General features: G+C 41.0%; 1 protein-coding gene across 6 annotated transcripts in view; it reads right to left on the bottom strand.

Annotated features, from left to right (window-relative positions):
- The window catches only part of ST6GALNAC5 (ST6 N-acetylgalactosaminide alpha-2,6-sialyltransferase 5), a 215,224-nt gene extending 202,327 nt beyond the window's left edge, over positions 1–12,897 (bottom strand). For all 6 annotated transcript variants that reach the window (XR_009503643.1, XR_009503648.1, XM_059924639.1 and 3 more), the window contains exons 1-2: positions 12,639–12,897; positions 11,646–11,843 (exon numbers count right to left, since the gene is read on the bottom strand). Coding sequence is in view for 4 of the 6 variants with exons in the window: in XM_059924639.1 (XP_059780622.1) it covers positions 11,646–11,843; positions 12,639–12,653 (213 nt within the window). In the remaining 2 variants the exon portion in view is untranslated. The remainder of the gene's footprint in view (positions 1–11,645; positions 11,844–12,638) is intronic.
- Between the last annotated feature and the right edge of the window lie 501 nt (positions 12,898–13,398).

The raw sequence follows: 13,398 nt of genomic DNA, 5'->3' as shown, positions 1-13,398 counted from the left end.
GCTGGATTTGTTTTTGGTTCGGTTGCACTCTCATTCTTTTCTTTCTTTTCATTACTTTTTAATTATTTTTTTTTAATATTTTTTATTTTTAAATTTAATAACTTTATTTTATTTTATTTATTTTACTTTTATTATTTCTTTCTTTTTTATTTTCCCTTTTCTTCTGAGCCATGTGGCTGACAGAGTCTTGGTGCTCCAGCCAAGTGTCAGGCCTGAGCCTCTGAGGTGGGAGAGCCGAGTTCAGGACATTCGTTCACCAGAGACCGCCTGGCCCGATGTAATATCAAATGGCAAAAGCTCTCTCAGAGATCTCCATCTCAACGCTAAGACCCAGCTCCACTCAACAACCAGCAAGCTACAGTGCTGGAAACCCTATGCCAAACAACTAGCAAGACAGGAACACACCCCGACCCATTAGCAGAGAGGCTGCCTAAAATCATAATAAGTTCACAGACACACCAAAACACACCACTTAATGCGGTCCTGCCTACCAGAAAGACAAGATCCAACCTCATCCACCAGAACACAGGCACCAGTCTCCTCCACCAGGAAGCCTACATAACCCACTGAACCAACCTTACCCACTGGGGGTAGACAGCAAAAACAATGGGAACTACGAACCTGCAGGCTGCAGAAAGGAGACCCCAAACACAGTAAGTTAAGCAAAATGAGAAGACAAAGAAATACACAGCAAATGAAGTAGCAAGGTAAAAACCCACCAGACCAAACAAACGAAGAGGAAATAGGCAGTCTACCTGAAAAAGAATTCAGAATTAAGATAGTAAAGATGATCCAAAATCTTGGAAAGAGAATGGAGAAAATACAAGAAACATTTAACAAGGACCTAGAAGAACTAAAGAGCAAACAAACAATGATGAACAACACAATAAATGAAATTAAAAATTCTCTAGGAGGAATCAATAGCAGAATAACTGAGGCAGAAGAACGGATAAGTGACCTGGAAGATAAAATAGTGGAAATAACTACTGCAGAGCAGAATAAAGAAAAAATAATGAAAAGAATTGAGGACAGTCTCAGAGACCTCTGGGACAACATTAAACGCACCAACATTCGAATTATAGAGGTCCCAGAAGAAGAAGAGAAAAAGAAAGGGACTGAGAAATATTTAAAGAGATTATAGTTGAAAACTTCCCTAATATGGGAAAGGAAATAGTCAATCAACTCCAGGAAGTGCAGAGAGTCCCATATAGGATAAATCCAAGCAGAAACACACCAAGACACTTATTAATCAAACTATCAAAAATTAAGTACAAAGAAAAAATATTAAAAGCAGCAAGGGAAAAGCAACAAATAACATACAAGGGAATCCCCATAAGGTTAACAGCTGATCTTTCAGCAGAAACTCTGCAAGCCAGAAGGGAGTGGCAGGCCATATTTAAAGTGGTAAAAGAGAAAAACCTACAACCAAGATTACTCTACCCAGCAAGGATCTCATTCAGATTCGACGGAGAAATTAAAACTTTACAGACAAGCAAAAGCTAAGAGAATTCAGCACCACCAAACCAGCTTTACAACAAATCCTAAAGAAACTTCTCTAGGAATGAAACGCAAGAGAAGGAAAAGACCTACAATAACAAGCCCAAAACAATTAAGAAAATGGTAATAGGAACACACATATAGATAACTACCTTAAATGTAAATGGATTAAATGCTACAACCAAAAGACATAGACTGGCTGAATGGATACAAAAACAAGTCCCGTATATATGTTGTCTACAAGAGACCCACTTCAGACCTAGGGACACATACAGACTGAAAGTGAGGGGATGGAAAAAGATATTCCATGCAAATGGAAATCAAAAGAAAGCTGGAGTAGCAATTCTCATATCAGACAAAATAGACGTTAAAATATAGACTACTACAAGAGACAAAGAAGGACACCACATAATGATAAAGGGCTCAATCCAAGAAGATATAACAATTGTAAATATTTATGTACCCAACATAGGAGCACCTAAATACATAAGGCAAATGCTAACGGCCACAATCATAGTAGGGGACTTTAACACCCCAATTTCACCAATGGACAGATCATCCAAAATGAAAATAAATAAGGAAACACAAGCTTTAAATGACACGTGAAACAAGATGGACTTAATTGAAAATTAAAGGACATTCCATCCAAAAACAACAGAATACAATTTCTTCTCAAGTGCTCATGGAACATTCTCCAGGATACATAATATCTTGGGTCACAAATCAAGCCTTGGTAAATTTAAGAAAACTGAAATTGTATCAAGTATCTTTTCTGACCACAATGCTATGAGACTAGATATCAATTACAGGAAAAAATCTGTAAAAAATACAAACACATGGAGGCTAAGCAATACACTACTAAATAACCAACAGATCACTGAAGAAATTAAAGAGAAAATTTAAAAATACCTATAAGCAAATGACAATGAAAACATGATGGCCCAAAACCTATGGGATGCAGCAAAAGCAATTCTAAGAGGGAAGTTTATAGCAATACAATCCTACCTCAAGAAACAAGAAACATCTCAAATAAACAACCTAACCTTACACCTAAAGCAATTAGAGAAGGAAGAACAAAAAAAACCCCAAAGTCAGGAGAAGGAAAGAAATCATAAAGATCAGATCAGAAATAAATAAAACTAAAAGCTGGTTCTTTGAGAAGATAAACCAAATTGATAAACCATTAGCCAGACTCATCAAGAAAATAAGGAAGAAGATTCAAATCAATAGAATTAGAAATGAAAAAGGAGAAGTAACAACTGACAGTGCAGAAATACAAAGGATCATGAGAGATTACTACAAGCAACTATATGCCAATAAAATGGACAACCTGGAAGAAATGGACAAATTCTCAGAAAAGCACAACCTCCCAAGACTGAACCAGGAAGAAATAGAAAATATAAACAGACCAATCACAAGCACTGAAATTGAAACTGTGATTAAAAATCTTCCAACAAACAAAAGCCCAGGACCAGATGGCTTCACAGGTGAATTCTATCAAACATTTAGAGAAGAGCTAACACCTATCCTTCTCAAACTCTTCCAAAATATAGCAGAGAGAAGAACACTCCCAAACTCATTCTATGAGGTCACCATCACCCTGATACCAGAACCAGACAAAGATGTCATGCAAAAAAGGGAAAACTACAGACCAATATCACTGATGAATATAGATGCCAAAATCCTCAACAAAATACTAGCAAACAGAATCCAACAGCACATTAAAAGGATCATACACTATGATCAAGTGGGGTTTATCCCAGGAATGCAAGATTCTTCAATAAATGCAAATCAATCAATGTGATACACCATATTAACAAATTGAAGGAGAAAAACCATATGATCATCTCAATAGATGCAGAAAAAGCTTTTGACAAAATTCAACACCCATTTATGATAAAAACTCTCCAGAAACTAGGCATAGAGGGAACTTACCTCAACATAATAAAGGCCATATATGACAAACCCACAGCCAACATCGTTTTCAATGGTGAAAAACTGAAACCATTTCCACTAAGATCCAGAAGAAGACAACGTTGCCCACTCTCACCACTATTATTCAACACAGTTTTGGAAGTTTTAGCCACAGCAATCAGACACAGCAAAGAAATAAAAGGAATCCAAATCAGAAAAGAAGAAGTAAAGCTGCCACTGTTTGCAGATGACATGATACTATTCATAGAGAATCCCAAAGATACTACCAGAAAACTACTAGAGCTAATCAATGAATTTGGTAAAGGAGCAGGTTATAAAATTAATGCACAGAAATCTCCTGCATTCGTATACTCAAATGATGAAAAATCTGAAACAGAAATTAAGGAAACACTCCTATTTACCATTGCAACAAAAGGAATAAAATACCTAGGAATAAACCTACCTAGGGAGACAAAAGACCTGTATGCAGAAAATTATAAGACACTGATGAAAGAAATTAATGATGATACCTACAGATGGAGAGATATACCATGTTCTTGGATTGGAAGAATCAACATTGTGAAAATGACTATACTACCCAAAGCAATCTACAGATTCAATGCAATCCCTATCAAACTACCAATGGCATTTTTCACAGAACTAGAACAAAAAATTTCACAATTTGTATGCAAGCACATAGCCGAAGCAATCTTGAGAAAGAAAAACGGAGCTAGAGGAATCAGGTTCCCGGACTTCAGACTAGACTACAAAGCTACAGTAATCAAGACAGTATGGTACTGGCACAAAAACAGAAATATAGATTAATGGAACAGAATAGAAAGCCCAGAGATAAACCCACACATATGTGGTCACCTTATCTTTGATAAAGGAGGCAAGAATATACAATGGAGAAAAGACAGCCTCTTCAATAAGTGGTGCTGGGAAAACTGGACAGCTACATATAAAAGAACAAAATCAGAACACTCCCTAACACCATACACAAAAATAAACTCAAAACGGATTGAAGACCTAAATGTAAGGCCAGACACTGGAAAACTCTTAGAGGAAAACATAGGCAGAACACTCTGTGACATACAGCACAGCAAGATCCTTTTTGACCCACCTCCTAGAGAAATGGAAATAAAAACAAAAATAAACAAATGGGACCTAATGAAACTTAAAAAGCTTTTGCACAGCAAAGGAAACCATAAACAAGATGAAAAGACAACCCTCAGAAGGGGAGAAAATATTTGCAAATGAAGCAACTGACAAAGGATTAATCTCCAAAATGTACAGGCAGCTTATACAGCTCAATATCAAACAAACAAACCCAATCCAAAAATGGGCAGAAGACCTAAATAGACATTTCTCCAAAGAAGATATACAGATTGCCAAGAAACACATGAAAGGATGCTCAACATCACTAATCATTAGAGAAATGCAAATCAAAACTACAATGAGGTATCACCTCACACCAGTCAGAATGGCCATCATCAAAAATCTACAAACAATAAATGCTGGAGAGGGTGTGGAGAAAAGGGAACCCTCTGTACTGTTGGTGGGAATGTAAATTGATACAGCCACTATGGAGAACAGTATGGAGGTTCCTTAAAAAACTAAAAATAAAACTACCATACGAGTAAAACCATAATTCAAAAAGAGTCATGTACCACAATGTTCACTGCAGTTCTATTTACAATAACCAGAACATGGAAGCAACCTAAGTGTCCATCGACAGATGAATGGATAAAGAAGATGTGGCACATATATACAATGGAATATTACTCAGCCATAAAAAGAAATGAACTTGAGTTATTTATAGTGAGGTGGATGGACCTAGAGACTGTCATACAGAGTGAAGTAAGTCAGAAAGAGAAAAACAAATACTGTATGCTAACACATATATATGGAATCTAAAAAAAAAAAAAGGTTCTGAAGAACGTAGGGGCAGGACAGGAATAAAGACGCAGATGTAGAGAATGAACTTGAGGACATGGCAAAGGGTAAGGGGAAGCTGGGACGAAGTGAGAGAGTGGCATGGACATATATAAACTACCAAATGTAAAACAGATAGCTAGTGGGAAGCAGCCGCATAGCACAGGGAGATCAGCTTATTGCTTTGTGACCACCTAGAGGAGTGGGATAGGGAGGGTGGGAGGGAGACGCAAGAGGGAGGAGATATGGGGATATATGTTTATGTATAGCTGATTCAGTTTGTCATACAGCAGAAACTAACACACATTGTAAAGCAATTATACTCCAATAAAGATGTTTAAAATGAAAAGAAGAAAGCACAATATCCCAGCAATTACAGGTTTTCCTTTAGGACACATATTTTATGTTAGGACACATCCTCTGTAAACAGTCAAACAACATCACCCTGCTAATGAGTAGAAAACAGATCAAATCATCCTAATCTGTTCTTGGCAAAGTCAGTCTAACTGCAGACAGAACTTTCCACTGTGACTATACACACGTTTGTCACTGAATCTGACTTTTCCAAAACATCTCTAAGTGGGAATGCTTGGGCTTGACATTAATAGCTCTTTGACTTGAAATAGCTCTTTTTCTAATAACTCCTTTTCACAACCAATGAGAGAAAGAAAGCCAGAAAACCTTTTACTCTCACAAGGGTGATATGAGGAGTGAAATAAAATGGTTCCAAAAATAAAATTAAATAAATAAATAAATAATAAATAAATAAAATCCACTTTGAAGTTGATTTAATATTTAAGTTGTTTACTAATTATTCACTGACAGTCATTCATGTAATATGTATATAGAAACATACACACATATATTTAAAAGGGCTAATGAATAATAGAATTTTAGTTTGAAAGTTTTATAGCTTCTAAGGTAACAACAGTATCTAACTTACTTTATAGATGAGAAAGATCACAGAAATTGCTCCTTTTTAGTGTCCGTGCCTTGATGTACTGTTTCTCGGTTTCATATTATTATTCAGCATTTGCTTTATTATTTAACCTTTCTTGCTTCTTTGTCTTTTCTTTCCAATTAGATCAAAGGTTCTTTGAGGGCAGGGGCTGTGTTCTTCTTCCAGGATACCCTGGAATTTTGCAACTATTAGGCCTTCAATGAATATTTACTAAGGGTTATGACTAGTTCAAAAACCCAGAAACAAATTAGCTACAGAACTACACACTATGATGATTAAAAACGTTTCAAATGATGACTCTCAAACTTTAACGTGCACAAGAACCATAAGGGAAGCCTATTAAAATGGTAGATTCCCAAATCTTATTCCCAAAGACTCTTATGTTTCAAATCATTTCCTATTATCATTATTAAGAGGTGGAGGAGGAGGAAATCAAATTTAGGAAAGATGAGACATATCTGGGCCTGGGACTGCACCGATGTGTCTTGCAGAGAAAGGACTTGACATAAGGAAAGGCAGCTCTGTCCTTCTCCAGGGATACCCCACCCGCAATACGCCCTGCGTTCTTCTTTCCTTCCATAAATACTTATTGTGTGCCCACCAATGGCCAAGTATTAGGGCCTGGATTTAAACTGGTCAACAAGATGTATCAGATGCTTTGATATCAGAGCACTTAGATTCTACTTGGGGGGACGGCAGAAAAGAGACAAGTAAACTTTAAGATTATTTCAGATATTGTTAAGTACTATAAGGAAAATAAAACAGGCTGGTATGATAGAGAATGACTCGTGAGAAGGGGGCTATTTAAAGAGTGTGGTACACAAGAAGATGATATGTGATCTGAGGACTAAATGACCATAAGGAATCAACCATGCAAAAGATCTTGAGTGAGAGCTTTCCGGGGAGATGAAACAGCAAGTGCAAAGGTCCTGAGGCAGAATGAGTGTCCAAGGATCAGCAGGGAGGCCAGAATGCCTGAAACTTGAGAGGGAGCCAGGTCAGACCATCTGCTAGGTACAATCTGAGCTTTGGCATAGAAGTATCTTGGGATTACTCCTGTGGGAAGGTGGAGAAATACTTCTGGTTTCAGAATTAAGGAAGGTTAACTATTCAGTAAATGTTAAAATAGTTTAACTTCTCCAGTAGAAACACCCACATTATTGGAACTCTTCTCCCATAAAAAACAGTTCATTTCATGATCCCATTTGGTTGATGCTTTGTGATAACACAGTTTTGTCATCATTGGCAGATTACATTTTGTAATACTTGAGCACTGAAAATAAGCTCACTTTAAATTTCTTTGAGATCCAAATTATTTATCATTCATTGGATGCCTCAAATATTATACAACAGGGTCTAATAAATGGTGTAAACTTGTATTTGAGAATGTATATACCTCTCTAAAGGAAGAATTCTTACGCCATAATTTCAACGTAAGTTATATGGCATATACCTTTTTTTCCGGTTTTGAATTACTTTTCAACTCTTGCATTGACTTGTCTTATCATTCCAACTGGACATCTACCAATTAATAGTGATAGTACTATTACCTCTAAGCAGTTTGGTTTTGTCTGAATAACTGAGTGCTTAAGGAAAGAAAGAACCAAGGGCAAGCATGTCACCGGTACGTGTAAAATCCATTCTTGGGAACTACTACCGAAGCGAGGAGATAGCAGCTCAGCTTCAGGCCCCATGATCACTGCTCTTTCATAAGCCACCTAAGAAGAGGGCAACCCAGGTGACAAGTGGGCCTTCTGTGATAAGGGCTCCGGTCCACTGGAAATGGGAATCGGCTCACAGTTTCATTTCACAGGGTCCACCAGATGGCAAATGACTTTATCTACCCGGACCCAACCCAGACTGAACACATAATGTGCTTCATGCCCCCTTCCACTCTGCTGGGAGACTTGGAGCTTTCCTCTGAGGGTTGCTTGATTTAGTGAGAGAGAGAGAGAGTGTGTGTGTGTGTGTGTGTGTGTGTGTGTGTGTGTGTGTGTGCGCATGTGTGTTTTAGTTTGATTATACATTATGCTGCAGTTCTAAAGGCAGAAGTTTCTCCAAGCCATGAAGATTGACTTCTTTGCTTAGATCTGGAAGATCTGATTAGAAATCAATGCCTTCCAAAATCGGGGACCAGGAAATGGCAGGATGCAGATACAGTAGCTGCAGTGACAGACATGTAACAAGATGGAAATGAGCTGGTGGAACATGTGTGGGAAAAGGTCAGGGGAAGGGTTGGGAATGAAGAGAAAAAAATCTATCTAAGAGAAAATGAAATGGTTTCATTATCACAAGAAACTCCAAGTAGCCTTCACTTACTTAGTCATACTGGAATTACAATTTCCGCTAGCATCGTTTGTGAAAGAGGAAGTAGGGAATACGACCATGGAAAGTGATATTTTAAGCTTCAACACATATTGCTCATCGCTGGCTTGACTTGCAGCATGTCTTTCAACAAAAGCACATAGTGATTTAATCTCAACAGTAATTCAGTCTGCAGCATATGGGACAAGACTATCATTGCAGACAGGCGGTAATTTGTGAAATTCAGGTGCTGGGGATCAGGACCACCTGTTGAATTTAATCTTGGAGTTATAATGTTAATGCCATCATGTAACTGAACAAAAACACTACATATTTATCAGACTTTGGGACCTCTAGCCATGGAGATGTGAACGTTTTCCTAAATGGTATCTGTAACTCTCTCCAGATTCAGTAAATCAATGGCCAATTGAAAGTCTGTTGGAATTCTGATTCAATATGCAGCAGCATATGGCTTGGTGGTCATCATATTCAACATATCCTATAATTTTTCTAAAGCTTGATGTCAGAGTGGGGCAAAAAAGCAATCAGAGTATCATCTGGCAACATAAGAAGAATAGAAAAGCTTTCATTTATCATCCCCTGTGTTAACTGAAATAAAACATCCTAGTAACAGTCTAACAAATGATTTCTACCTCTGCTTAAGTGAGACTATAGGAAGATCCCAAGTAAACCTAAACAGCAATTTTGGGAGAAGACATAAACATTTTACACGTGCACCTTCAGACAGTCATTGGAAATGAAACTGCCGAACTTCCGGCCGGTTAGATAGTTAGCAGTAAAGTGACTACATTCTGAGCAGAAGTTTACATTTCCTTCAGTGGGACAATTGGAATAATGCCTAAAGAGAAGGCGTAGATTTTAATATTTGCATTTGTTCCTTTGCTTGAGGTAGGGTAAACTTTGTTGAACCCTTTGGGTATATAATTTTGTGAGAGGTTGGTTTTCTATGAAAGAATTTCATTGGTATTATCTGCTAAGACCTTCCTGGTCACATTTTTAATTCTCTGCTAAGAATTCCAAGGTCTTCCGCACATACGTATCATTCACATAACACTTCATAGTTTACAAAACCCTTCACTACAGATTATCTCAATTTCTCATACAGAGTTCCCACATTCCTTCTCCAACAGGGCTGTTCTTCATTTTAATGAAATAAGGCTCTGATACATTGAAAATGGAATCCAACATATTTGTGTGAATAAACACTGTTTTGAAGAAGAACATGAGGGCATCATATTTTGCCTTAGGCTATCAATATTCTTAGCTGGTGTCTGTCCAGCAGGAGAGCACAGGAAGGAAAGTATTAGCAATATCTTCCTAAAGGTAGATCAAAGCTTACAGCAAATTTACCTTTTGACACCCCTATTAACCAAAGCTTCACAAGTGCTAGATAGCCATTTCCACGAAACAATAGCCATGAAAATCCACCATGTTCAATATATTCATTATAAACACATAAACACCACATCCCTCCACAGTCAGAAGTCAATGCACAAACTTTTCTAGAACTCCAGCCCTTATGGGTTGCTTGCACATGCAGATACAAAGTATGTAATCAATCAACAACTTAAAGAGAAAACAGAAGCTTGTGAAAACAGAAATTGTGAAAGTGATGGCCCTCTCTACTTTTGATTTAAGATCTACCACCAGCACTCTCCCCAGTAAATCACTTCCTAATGAAATCTCTCCCTCTTTTCTGCTTCCCTGAATTATTCCCAGTGCAAGTTCCACTTTTTCAAAGAAACTTTCCTTGATCCTACCGGGGCAGAGATCTTTCTCATCTCTGTACTCCAACAGTAGTAACTGTTTATATCCAGTATTTCCTATACATTTATATCTACTGTCTATCTCTCTGTCTCTCTGTCATCTATCCATCCATCCACATTTCACGGTATGTTGTTTGTTTTCCCACAGGCATTCAAAGATCCCTAAAGGCTGCGTCCTGCCTTAAATTCTTTTGTATCCTCCAAAATCCTTAGCATTATCCATTGCACAAGTGAGTAGAAGTATTTTGATTGCCACTTAAAAAAAGTTTGACTTTTTCATGCACGGTTAGAACCATCTTTTCACACAAAAGGAGCACCTGCCAAATATTACTTTGGTTCACAGCCATACAGCCTAGTAATACAAAAAGCAAAATAGCTGGGTGGTTTCAAGAAATCCTCTAGCTTTATAGGGCATATACAGAATGGAACTGTGTTTTAATAAAAATATATTAGCAGCTTCAAATAATGGGGGATACATTTAAAGTGCATTAAAATATCTTTTCAGAACCAGGAAACTTGATTAGGATTCTCCCAGAGGCTTCACACACTGAAACGAGAGATTTATTATTCCAGGGAAAGAAGGCTCAATTTCTTAAAAATTCACCTTATTAATTATTAGCCAAGCCATGCAGCGGCTTCCCGGAAGGCAGAGGAAAATAGGCCCTCAACGATGAGTTTCAAGCCAATGGAAGCTGAGTTTGTGCCTCAAGCATTCCGCGCTTGCCTGGGCACCGCTCCCCAGGGCTGTAGTAATTTAGCCCAGAGCATCCGAAGCAGAGATCAGATAGGAGTCTGCGAGCCTGAGCTGCGGCCGCGGACTGGCTGCTACTCAGCCTCCGGTTCCCTGTCGGAGGTAAGCTCGGGCTGGTACCCGCGCCATTCCCGGGTCTCCTCCCACTAGGGCGCGACTTGGCTGCCAAACCCGAGGCTTCAGGAACCCTGCACCCAGCGATAGCTGCAATTCTGGGGATGAGGCGGTTCTAATTCCAGGGACAGTTCCTGTTAGGAAATTAGGCTTTGGGGTGCACCCATCTCATCCCTATTCCCTGAAAAACTTTGCTTCCTCCTCCAAATAGAAATTCACACCAAGTAGGAACTATCCTGTCCCACCCCAGTGGGTCCACTCGCACTTCCAGCCTCTGAATGGCACCTACTCACGGCGCCTCCCAACCCCGGGGAAGGGGGCAAGCTCAGGTGTGCGGGATCCCCAGGCTGGGTGGCGGGAAGGCTGGCGAGCAAGCTGTCACCTTGTGGTCCGCCACGCCAAGGTATCCGTCCAGTGGCCGCGGTCCCGCGGGGGCCTCGGGGTGCGGCGGGGGGCTGCCGGTCGCCGCTGCCTGCTGCTGCTGCGGGGGCCGCTCCTTCTGGCCGCCTAGGCTGCTGTACACGAGCAACAAGCTGGTGCACATGGTGGTGAGCGCTAAACACACTGCCAGACCATGGCGCTGCGGGAGAGCGGGAGAGAGAGCACAGGAGAGTCGGTGAGCGCCGACCCGGGAGAAGCGCGCCCGGCGGGGACTCCGGCGCGACGGTCAGCCGGGCGGGGGCAGCGGGGGTAGCCCGGGTCCCACCTTCGCAGCACGCAGCCCGGCAGAGGAGGCACCGTCTCCCCGCGTACGGCAGGGGATGCTCCCCGCGCGTCGCTGCTCTGGGCCGCCGCCGCCTCCCACATCCCTCGGCAGAGGACAGGTGGTGCGTGGCGCCCGGCTACGTGAAGAAGAGCGCGCCGGCGGCGAGGGCAGGGGTGGGCTCACACTTTGGGAGGGGGCCCTCTGCCCCAGCTCGGCTTTGGAATGTCTAGCTTCTCCCTTCTGGACCCGTAGGGCTCTACCTTAGCGATCCTTGCAAGTTTGAAATCCGACAAGGAAACCAAGAAAGTCTGCAAAGGTCCCCCCTTCCCGCCCCTCTTAGTTTTTTGCCAGGCTGTTTCGTTAGGGCACCCCCATCCCCGAGCAAGGCGCCCACCACTCCAAGGCTTCTCTAGCTCTCCGCTGGCCGCTCGGAACTCCCGCCGAAGATCCAGGAGCCCAGCAACCCGAGTTCCCATTCAGGCTCTGGGATTCCGAGCCAGGCTGAAGCGAGGAATCGGGAGTGGACGCGGAGCAGGTGGAAAGTTGTTCCTTTGGAACGGGCGACCTCGCAGAGCAGGGTCAGGCACCCTGGAGCTCTCCCGTGCGCCCCGGGGACGCTGCGCCCGGGGGTCCCGCCTCTGCCCAGAGGAGTTATAACAAATGACTCACCACCAGGGTCTTCATTTTGGGCACCTCTTTTGTGCGGAATCCTCAGGCACACGCGTCCGGGGCTACTTTTTCTTGGAGGGTTTCCATCGTGGGTGATGGGGCGGAAGCGGCTCTGATTTTCGCCGGGCCTCCTGCCGCAGCTGAGTGAGCAGGAAAGCCGCGGGACCCAGGAAGAGCCGCTGTTGCAGAGATTAGAGACAGAATTGAAGCTGAACCGGACCCTCGTAGTCTCTCAGCGATCTACACAACTGCCGCCTGCCGGGTCCTAAAGCCCTCTGCATTCCCCCCTTCCCGCCCCCAAATAATAATCTTTTCAGCCGAGTAGAATTTCTGGGGCGAGAGAGTTAACCGTGCCCGTATACCCACCTCTTGGTCCGAGGGCTTATTTATCTTTTATGAAGTCATAAAGTAAAAGGGAAGGAAAACCCTATTGGATTCTGAACATGATAGCCATTTGAAAATTTGCAAACTATGATTTCTGTTCTGTGATTTTGATAAAAACAAGTCAACAGCCCAAATGTCAATAGCTCTATTTATAGCATTTGCGTTTATGTTCATAGCGTGGAGGAATCTGTCACGAAATAATTTTTTCAAAGAAATTATTGTTTCAGTTTTCCAATTGTAAGCTTTCTGATATTCTCTTCCCCTTAATTCTACTTTTTAAATCGAGTTATTCTCATGCAATCTTTATATCCTCATTTTCATCGAAATTATTTCATTCATTACTTGTTTTAAATATTATAGTTTATTTTTCTATCAA

The sequence above is a fragment of the Balaenoptera ricei genome, chromosome 1 (assembly GCF_028023285.1).
Source record: "Balaenoptera ricei isolate mBalRic1 chromosome 1, mBalRic1.hap2, whole genome shotgun sequence".
NCBI lineage: Eukaryota > Metazoa > Chordata > Mammalia > Artiodactyla > Balaenopteridae > Balaenoptera > Balaenoptera ricei.
Note: the sequence above shows the minus strand (reverse complement) of the source record. Positions and strands in the feature narration are given on the sequence as shown.